Below are 10,868 nucleotides of genomic sequence, written 5' to 3'. Positions count from 1 at the left end.
AAATGGAGGCCAAATTAAAAAATTTTACTTGGGTTGGAAAGTAGATAGGCATATCTTTCCAACAAGAACACTAGGAGAAAATTTGGACACTAGGAAGGCCTCCAAAAGTGGCTACAAATAGGAGCTATGCATAGAGAATTCAGCACGGCGCATAGGGAAAATTTTTGCTCAGTTTGACCAAGTATACTCTGTTTTTCGCCTAGTTCTTTGACAGTTTGACTTTTCTCTTTCTTGATGCCAAAATTATGATGTAATTTAATGTAAATTGATGGATCTTGATGTAATTATGTCAAATTTTCACTCATGAAGGTAATTTGGTGAGGCAGTCTCGGTATATGACTATCTAGGTCAAAAGTGATCAAATCTGAGTCAGCTGGGTCAATGCCACCAATGGCCGATAGCAAGGACTTCCTCTAAGAGGGGCAGCTCTGGAGGACTTCTAATGTAGACATAGCTGATGAAGCCTAGGCTAAGTCGTCAATGATGCTATAGTGCTAAGCAGCACGAACATTAGGGTTGTAAGAAGAATTCCAAAGCACCCCTTTAGGAGGAGGTCGAATGACTGCTTCAGTGCTAGGTCGCTCAATATGGAGGGGACCAAAACTGGACGGAGGAGCACTAGAGGGGACCTCAGTTTCCTTCCTAGCAGGTCATGGATACTCTTTTGCATGAGTACTAATGTGGACGAGAATCGTCACAGCCATAAATACCTGAGAACTAAAGGGAGAAGAGGATTGAGATGGATTAGCCACCATTTGAGTTTGCTACAAGGGAAAAGGTTCTTTGAGCACGACAGGAGTCCTAGGGGCACCTTTTAACAAACGACTACCTTTAGACCACCTGGGGCAGTCTTTAGTATAGTGATCCTCGTCACAGATAAGGCAAGGATACTTAGGCTTGCGTTTGGCACCTTTCTCGAGTGGAGGTTTAGGGGAATCCTGCTTCGGTTGATTGGCCTTATTCTTTCCTTTTCCTTTCTTTTTCCCTTTCGAAGCTTTGTCCGTCATGGTGGACTAAATGGTGTTAACCTCAGAAGTGTTATCAGAATTGGATACGGCCTGAGAAGTGTTTTCATTCGAAGCATTCGACTTTTGCTTCCCAAGGTTCGCGGAAGATTTCTTAGAGGACGTATTGACAAAACCGATGACATCATCAATAGATGGTGTTGACGGGGCTTAGGGAGATTCGGGCCTCAGAGCATCAAGAAAATAATCATATAGTGTATCGGACTGGAAGTAAACCAAGTCAAGGTACTAAGCACACGCAATAGCTTGCTCTTTAGTCACACATGCACCCATAACAATGTCCCGGGCTATCGGACTAGCAAATGAGGTTGTGAAGCAGTCAGTCAGAAGCTGATCAGGAATCCAGAACTTAATCAAACAGCGATGACTCCATTCATGCATATGATCAGAGATATGCATGGTCGTGGTCTATTTTAAGGATGTCAGGAGATGTGTGCCCGTTTCATATCGAATCGGCAACTAAAAATGAGTTAAAAATGCCATAGCCAACGAGTTACCAAAGATTGGTTCAATAATTGTCACTAAAAATCAATCAGAAACAAGCAATGGAGAAGGCTCAAACAAATCAACAAGAAGGCTGCAAATGAACTTTGGGCAAACAAGAAACCAAGCCAAGCAATTCAAGAACTTGAAAGAACAAACTAGGTCACACAGCCAAAAATGCAAGATTCATTCAATAAAGCCAAAGAAAGAGTACCTTAACCATAAACAATAAAAAACAAGCTACTGAGCAAGAGAAAGAAAGGAAGGGATCAACAAGACTGGTGGATTCAGGAGGTAGAATTGAAAAACAAAATTCTACAGGAATCGTCGCGGGCATTACACAAGTAACTAGGGATGATTAGCCACTAGCTATAGCAACAGAGTGACGTCATCGCGAGAGTACACGTCTCTTCCACGACGGGCCGATTTAGTCATCGCGACTATACGACAAGATTCAGTGACGCACAGGACTTTGCAAAAGAGACCAAGCAACATTGGCATGACTGTTAAACTATTTTCAACGACGATCTTAAAAACAATGACAGATGACCAAGAAACTCCAAAACAAAAACTAATCAATCCTACAGACAATAGAGGGATTTCATAGATCAACCCAGGTAACCCAAAAGACTGATAGTTTATCCCCAAAATTCAAGAGACATTAAATAAAAACCAAAACAAGAGAAAACAAGTGAAGAAACATACAAAGGACTCCCCAGTGGAGTTGCCAACTTGTGATGCAGGAAAGTGTTCCCTTTGTGGACAGAGGCAACCCCTCTAGCCCTAGAGAGGGTCTAGTCATAGCAAGGACAAAACAATAATTAATTCCCTTAAATATTCATCATTTGAGGCCTACCTCAAACCGGTGGTTGATGAAGTTCCGATACCCTGCTCCAGCTTCCGTTTCCTTTTCCTTAACAAGCGATTGACTTGAAACACCACAAAGAAACAACAGAGCACGTAACCAAGAAACAACAATGATATATTTACTCATAAAGTCAAGAAGTCATGAGCTATCAAGTAAATTAAATACAAGACATAGGAAATCATCATTGATTGTATTAATAATAAATCAAGAGCAAAGCTTACAACCAATTCTTGATGTCACAAGCCTTCTCACACCAACTACCTATCAAACTCAAAAGAAACAGTAGCACTGTACAACCCAAAAGAACTAGCTGATGGTAGTAATGGTGAGTGATTTTATAGGAGAAGGAGTCCCCATGAAATGAGGGAGAGGCAGCTTATCCTCAAGGCAAGCAGTGTTGGGAGATTTAGTTGTCTGCTAAATCCCTGCCATTTAATTTATCAATCTGGGGTATCGTAAACTTAGAAGCAAACCAAAATATATGGGACCTTGATGAAATAGGTGTAGGAAGTTTATTTAGAATGGAAATGCATATTACAAATCTAAACTATCAGATCTATTTTATGAAAGAATACAAAAATGTTTGATCAATGGAATTATTTTACTTTAGAAGATAGAGAAGAGTCTCTTGTTCAAGAGTCCTGATTGTCCTTCTACAATCTTCCTATAATAAATTACCAAACAACTAAGAAAGAAAGAAAGAAAGCATGTAAATGAAAGCAAGTAAATATTGTTTTCAATTCAATTCTTAGCTTATGGAGAAGAGTCCCCTAACTTAGGAGGACTTGATTTCCATTCTCACATAAAAACTATATACTGAAAGGGTATCAATATTCACATAAATGTAATCTAGGAAAGCTTATGAGAAAGTAAATATTATTTCAATTTAATCTAGCTCATGGAGAAGAGACTCCTAACTTAGGAGTTCTTGGTTGTCCTTCTCACATCAAAACTAGCCACTGAAAGGAGATCAACCTTCACACAACAAAACATGGCCATAACATGAATTCATATTGCGATTATCTACAATTATTTACAACAAAGAAATAAGATGAACATTAGAATTAAAATTTGTATATTCACAACATTATTCTACAACAAAGTGTACTTATCTCAGTATGGGGATCCTTCCATTCTTCAATGAGCACACATGAACAACTATCACACCTTAAGAATCAAACAACACTCATAACTCATGATTTGGAGAAAGTGGTATTATTCATGTTGAATGAACATAAATATAATGCTAATGAAAAACTGATAATTGTTTTCTCTCCCTCCTCTTTTCCTTTGAAGGATGCTCCTCTTATTTATACATGAATTAGGGATATCTACTCAATAAATGTAGATCCCTTAAATATCTACTAGATCCATACTTGTCTCAACTTATCCCTAAATAATAGATACAAATCCCATGACACATCAAAATCTCAATGATCTTTCTCCTTGGAATATGGTCCATCTCTTGAGTTGAAATTCGAATTTGATCTTGGGAGGCCACATAAGGGTGCCTTGGAAACTTCCAAATGATCTACACATGTCATCAAACTCAAGCCACTTTTAGGTATAAGAAAATACATGATATTTCTCTAACTTTTAATCATAAATTCACTCTAAATACATGAAATTAATAACTTTGGAAAATGAAAATATAAACTCATATGGTAATGGAAATATAGGATTATGTAATGATAATATGATGAAATGAGGTGACAAAATGAGGATAAAGGTGAAAATGGAGTGAAAATTGATGTTAATTTGGCGGCCCAACATACCCCCCAACTTAAGTTATTGCATGTCCTCATGCAATCTATTACATTGATCATGATTTGATCTTTTGAATTGTCTTGCTTTTACATGAACTTTGGTTGATATCGATTTTTTTAACTTCACATAATTTTCTTTTTGACAACCATGTTCCTTTTTGCAAAGTCTTCTCTCTTAAAAACATTTGATTGCAACATATTATTTTGGTTGGTTCTTGTGTGACAACCAAAATTTGTTTAGTATTAGTTCTTGTGTAACAATACTTTCATTGTTTTTGTGTTGCATCAAAAGACTTTGAAAACATTTAATCAACCATTCTTTCTTTGACCATTATTTGCAAAACATGTAACATTTGAATCATAATGCAATAGTAGTTGTTTGGGAAAAGTATGTTGGTTAGGAAGATATGTGTAGAAAGGACATATATGACATATGGAAGCTGATAATGGAGTATAGATGTGAATATGAACATGGTGAAACATTTTCCAAAAATTATAATTTTAGTATTGAAGGAATTGTATGATAAAAAGCTAGAAAAGAACATACCTTTACTTACCTAAGTGGACAAACTGTGTATATGAAGAAAAGTGTAGCTTCTGTTGTTGAAACATGGAATGAAGAATACAAGAATGTGATCTGTGTCTTGGTTGCATATATGATGGATGAAGTCGCGAATTTGGATCTTTTATTACTATTACTGAATCCGTTCCAAAGTATAAAATAATCTGCTCCTGAATCGTACAGTCTTCTTCTCATCCCATATCGTGTCACAATTATTTCCATGTGAATGAATGTGTCGATGTCGAACATGGAAAGAAGTCATTGGATTACCGACCATTGATGAATGTTGTTAACCAATGCGAGGCAAACTCACCATTAATTTCAATGAGTGCCAAGGTATCCAAGTACATCTTGCGAAGTGCGAATGAATGAGCTGATGTCGAGCCACTTGCAAGATCCAACAAACAAGAGACATTAATGTATTCCCATTGTTCATTGGCGAGAAGACTTGCCATTATGGCATGCAAGCCTCAAGGTACTAATAATGACTCTAGTCTTTGTCCCAGATAAGGTGTTGAGGTCGATGGGTCAAGACTTGTTGAAAGGTGGGCCTTAAGGAATCCCACATTAGTCAACGCGAGTTCGTACAAATGATTGGTAGGACTATAGATACAAGATGTTATGGTCAAACAGTTTTTATGGCAAGGAATGCAAGGAAATTTAGAGAGATGGATGGTTTATTCATGAGGCAAAAAGATGAACTGAATGGTAGGCAAAAATGTAGACTCAGAAAAGTAGACATGTATGAAGTCATGATGGATAAGGCAGTGAATCAATGGAATTTAACATGAATGACTGATGATGCTTTGAAGGAGAAGTGCGGGTAACATATCATGACACAAAAGATTTATGTGTAGCGACAAATGTCACGACATATTTAATTAACTCCTTCAAGCTTTTAATGATGAATGTGATTTCTCGAGATCACATCTGCATGAACTTGGATCTTCGCGAGCCTGTAAAAGCCTAGTACAAATCCTGCATGAAAACTTTAATAGCTCTTTGAAAGATATAAAATGCAAGAATGAGTATGAATGCTTAGCAACCAAAATAAAATGAAATGAATTTTTTTACCTGTTGCCTTTGCGTGCTAGTTCCTAACTCCAACAAGACAAGTTAGCATAAAATGTTTGCAGCTCTTATGAAATGTCCATTTGCAATTTTTTAATTGTTTTTTTTTTTTTTAATTGTTTTGAAATTATATATATATATATATATATTTCATTATTTTGATTTTTTAATTTGTTTTTGATTTTTTTAATTGTTTCGATTTTTTTATTTGTTTTGTTGTTGTTTTTTTTCATAAAACTAAAATTTAAAACTATTTTTTTCTTTTATTAAACTAGAAGTAGCCGCAAACTATGAGCATGTAAGTAATACACTTTGATGAAACCAGTGATCATAAATAGAAAGCAATATAACTACTATCATAATAATTGAGGGGGCTTGACCAGTGCCTAACACGTTGGATGCAAATGTGTGTTGTTTGAATGTGTCACACAAGAGCTAACAAACTTGATGAAGGTAAGCATAAACCTGAAGCATGAATGCTACCACAAGAACTGTGATAAAGAGAGTGGCAGTCTCAAAGAGCTGAAAGTTCAGATCCATAGGTTTTCCCATGATCCAGCCAGCAACAACACAAAATTGAGTCATAAACATTGATATTTGTGTTGAGGATCCAATTGCAACACCCAAAGAAATGTCTAGTTTATCTTTTGAAAAATGCCGAGCAGTGGGTCCAATATTGATGGTCGCATCTGGGCTAAAAAGAGCGAGTACAAGCTCTCTCTCAGATGCCAAAGCCTGGTGAAGCCAACCTAACATGTCACCAACATATCGTAAAGGATCATGGGCATGCACTTCTATAGGTCTTGGCATTCCACCAGGACCTCCACGAGTAAGAGCACTAATGAAGCGCCTGAACAATGCATTGTGTCGAGTATTTGCAACCTATTCTGCACAATACTTGAAGAGGACAGGCCTTTCCTTTAAGCACCGAGTTGTTGTCTTCAACAAATCACTTACTTCAGGGGTATCATTATCACCCAGGTTCCGACATTCAGCTTGTACCCATCTACAAAGTCGTTCATAGGCACCTTCTTGGTAAACAACCATCATGTCCATCAACTCCAATCCTGCACGCTGGTGGTGTGTCCTGAGCAGCATTTTGCAATTAGCATGAATTTCATGGACACGTGAAAGTGCTTTGAAAAAGTTCTCATTTAACTCTTCTTCCCTCAAAGCACTGACCTCCTCTTGAGAAAGTTGATAGTCACGAAGAAAGCATGATACAATCTCTTGGCGTTGGGTCGTATTCTCAAGCTCCTGTTTGAGCCTCTCTGTAGTAGAGATGATATGCCCTGTAGCAGCATTGCAGCTATTCAGTGCCTTAGCAATCTTGTCACAACACTCTGCCAAACTAGCAACTTCTAGTTCAACTGCATCCAAGCCTTCTGAGTAGATTCTGAAGCAAAGAGAAATTCTTCGTTGATGGCAAGAGCCCGCTTTTCAATTGCGGATCTGAGATTCCTTCTAGCTTGCTGATTATTGTTGGTGTAGAAGGACGAGAGTGTGTTGAGAGATGCAAGAAGATCCGGTGAATCCGTGCGAGCTTCAAGTACCTTCTTTAGCTTGCGAGACAAACCTGGTGCCAGAGCCACCGCCATGACTCTAACTCCAGACCTCCTGCGTTGCCTTCTTTCTGAATTCTTTCATGCTCTGCAGCATTCCCAACTAATGGAAGCAAGATAATGCTCATAAAAGAAACAGACACTTTCCAGTTATCAGATGCCCCCTTCATTGTATTAACAGGATAACTGGACAGAAAAGAAACATCAGTAGCTATCGAAGAATGTTTCCATTTTGCACTGAAATGGCGAAGGATCTTGCAAGGACTCCGGTTGCTCAATCCACTCCAAAAACGTTGTTAACAATTGTTTCTGTAGCTTCCAAGGAGTGTGATACGCATACTGGCGAAGTTTCAGACAGGGAATGCTCTTCCCTTGAACATGTCAAGACTGAACAAACTGAAAGGCAATCAGATCTGGTTTCAAGTGATGGTTGTCCAAACATGGAGCCTATTCCCGTTGAACATATTAAGCTTGAAAACTATGAGTATCAAATGGAGTTGTTCTCCAATGATAAGTATCCGAGCAGGGAGATCTTCTCCACTAAACATGAAAGTCAACCAGATTTAGCTCCTACTGATGGTCTGAGTAGCAAGCCTTTTTCCATTGAACATGTTATGCTCGAGCAACCTGAAATCCAGTTAGAGTTAATCCCAAGTGACGGAGGTCAAGGTTGGGGATCTTTGATCACCGAACATGTTAAGCCCGAGCAAAATGAAAGTCAACCAGTGTCAGCTTCGAATGATCAAGGTCTTAGCTAAGAAGAGAAGTGCACTGAATCGGCCCATCTTGCCTGCTGCCAATAGTTTGCATGAGGAATTAGCGCGATATTCTAACTAAAACCTGATTCTTATCATTGATTTTGGAGGATTTTATTCTTTCTAAATTTAGAAAATGCACACAATTTTTGGAAAATGTACCTCATTAGAAATACAATTATCGAAATGAATAGATTTTAGGGATAGCAGTTTAGGTTTTTCTCTAAGATCTCCGTTACCTATGCTCAATGCGACCATGTTGCTTTAGACGCGACGTGGATAGGATCGATCAATTGTATCTGAATGCGCCCTAGCTGAAGATGTTGTGATCGGTCATCATCTCTACCACAAGGAATTCAAATCCTACCATAGCCAGCTCTTGAATCTGCTCGGGGTACTGCACGTTGCTTGTGGGCTTGAAATGCTAATGGAAAACCAACGAAATGTGGAAAACCTTGCAGATCCAAGGCAACTCTCTTTTCTCTTTTCCTTGGCATCTGTGGCTTTCAGATCAGTCATTGCATGCCGCATCACAACTTTCAGAAGTGTCAGATAATGAAAACTCTTCTCATACAGCCTCAATTTATGTCCAATAAGCTCCGCATATTCTACAAAATCTTCTTCTGATTTTGGAATAAAGTTGTCCAACGACTTCCCTCCGGTGCGTTTACCAAATAATTCTGCTGTAGACTGGTAGTCAGCTTCCTCCATGAGCCTTTGTTGACGAAGTTTCTCTGCCAATGGATCTGCAAGCTTTTCATCTTCGATTTTTGCACCTTTCCTTTTGATTTCAGAAGATTTACTTCCATCCTCAACTTTTGAATTTTTCCCTTTTCCTTCACTAACTTTCTTCTTTTCAGGCTTTGCTGCAGAAGTTTCTGGCTCGGGCTTCGATACTGGAGCAGGCTGATCTTCATCTTCCCAAGACTCTTTTACTTCTTCATCTTCAACATCCTCTTCATACCACATACTTTTTGGGTTCTCCTTAGCAGCAATTGGAATAGCCGGTACAAAATCCTCTGATTCCCAATTGTCTTCCATGGCAACCTTTATTGAACAATCGATATGATGGCAGTGAAAACCAAATGAAAATAGAATTCAGGAACTATACACAGGAAGGATTATTTTTACTGCACTAAGGAACAAACACCAGGAAGGATTTGTTGTTACTGCACTAAAATATGTCGACAACTTCTTCTCCCCCTTTCTGATTCTTGTCCTCTCAGGTACCAAACTTATTTTTCTTCGTTCTCGATGAAGCCCAGGCTCCTGGCTTTTAATCTGTTCCTCTTGTACCTCCCACGTGTCCAGCTCTTTCTTCGTAGTGACAAATGGTTGTTTCTATTCGGCTGGTATTTTGTTTTTTTTTGTTTTTATGCTGTTTTTTTTTTTTTTTTTTTTTTTTATGTTTTGGTGTGTGTGTGTTTATTTTATTCTTATTTTGTTTTTAATTTTTATGGGTTTTTCTTCTTTTTTTTTAATTAAAATCTCTAAAAAGAAATTAATTTTTTTTTATTGTTTTGTATTATTATTAAGAAAAATGATTTTTTAATTTGATTTATTTTCTAATGTTTTTTTCCAACTTAAAAAAATAAAATTGATTTATTTTGTTTTTAATTTTTATGGGTTTTTCTTCTTTTTTTTTAATTAAAATCTCTAAAAAGAAATTAATTTTTTTTTATTGTTTTGTATTATTATTAAGAAAAATGATTTTTTAATTTGATTTATTTTCTAATGTTTTTTTCCAACTTAAAAAAATAAAATTGATTTATTTTGTTTTTTTAATTAGTAAATCATTTTTTTTTTTTGTTTAAACTAAAAAAAAAAAAAATTATATTCCTAATTTGTTTATGTTACAAAAAAAAAAGAAATTAAATTTATTCCTAAGAATTTTTATGTTAAAATCATTTTTTTTTCTTTTAAAAAAAAAAAAAAAATGAATTTATTCTAATTTTTTTTAATTTTTATATTGTTTTAAAATCATTTTTTTAAGAATTTAAATTTTATTCTAATCCTAAAACAATATGGAAATTTTATTGATTTAGGATGAAATTTTTTTAGCAAATGGAGACAACTATATTGCAAACCATGAAAACATTTATAAACATGCTACTTTCTAATCCTCGAGATCGTGTGAAAACGCAGGAGGAGAGCATACTTATTCGAAACATAAAATATGATCCTACCTACTCTATGGTAATTGAAAATTACAAACTATTACGTGTAATTAAATTTCCAGTGTAACCATTCACGCAATAGTAGTAAAAATATATTTATTTTCAATTTCCCAATTTTAAAATGAAAATATACAAGGATGAACGAATCTAGTTTTTGTGAGTATGATCTAATGAAATAAAAACAAAATCGATCTAACCTTGTACTTGTTTGAAACCATCAAAACCACTTGTCGATAATGCTTTCATAGGTGTGATTTCCACTCTGATTCAAATCATGCTGCAACTTCTCTTTGTCCTTCTCAATTTCCTGTTCAAATAATTGTTCATCGTCAGATATACAAGATTCTTCAAATGTTAATTCATTGTTTTCTTCTAGAGTAGTTAAGCTTTTGGCCGCTGTCAAGATCTCTTCTTCGTAAGAAGAGGAGATCCTAAGACTTGCTAGGATCTGAGCGAGTTGTTCCAAACTTATATTCATTGTTTTTATTGTGTTTTTATTGTTTTTTTTAGTGAATGGGGGTTTTTTATTTGCGTTCTATTTCTATGTTTTCTATATGAGAATAAACTTAAATGAAAATTCCTAAATGCAAGTAACCCTA

At 36.3% G+C, this 10,868-nt stretch overlaps 1 protein-coding gene and 1 pseudogene across 1 annotated transcript; both read right to left on the bottom strand.

The window, feature by feature from the left end:
- Nucleotides 1–6,210: 6,210 nt before the first annotated feature.
- LOC149173231 (conserved oligomeric Golgi complex subunit 6 pseudogene) lies at nt 6,211–7,415 on the bottom strand (annotated as a pseudogene).
- A 1,040-nt stretch (nt 7,416–8,455) lies between these two features.
- Nucleotides 8,456–9,133, bottom strand: LOC149173230 (uncharacterized). Its single transcript, XM_089426625.1, has one exon. It carries the CDS (start codon nt 9,131–9,133, stop codon nt 8,456–8,458), a length of 678 nt encoding a protein of 225 aa, XP_089282751.1.
- Nucleotides 9,134–10,868: the final 1,735 nt, after the last annotated feature.

Source organism: Pinus tabuliformis, chromosome 4_2 (assembly GCF_031772625.1).
Source record: "Pinus tabuliformis cultivar Carrire ecotype Pingquan chromosome 4_2, CPIR1, whole genome shotgun sequence".
Taxonomy (NCBI): Eukaryota; Viridiplantae; Streptophyta; class Pinopsida; order Pinales; family Pinaceae; genus Pinus; species Pinus tabuliformis.
Note: the sequence above shows the minus strand (reverse complement) of the source record. Positions and strands in the feature narration are given on the sequence as shown.

Bases quoted from the DNA above. Each gene is read 5' to 3' on its own strand.
- LOC149173230 (XM_089426625.1), bottom strand. From the start codon at position 9,133: ATGGAAGACAATTGGGAATCAGAGGATTTTGTACCGGCTATTCCAATT.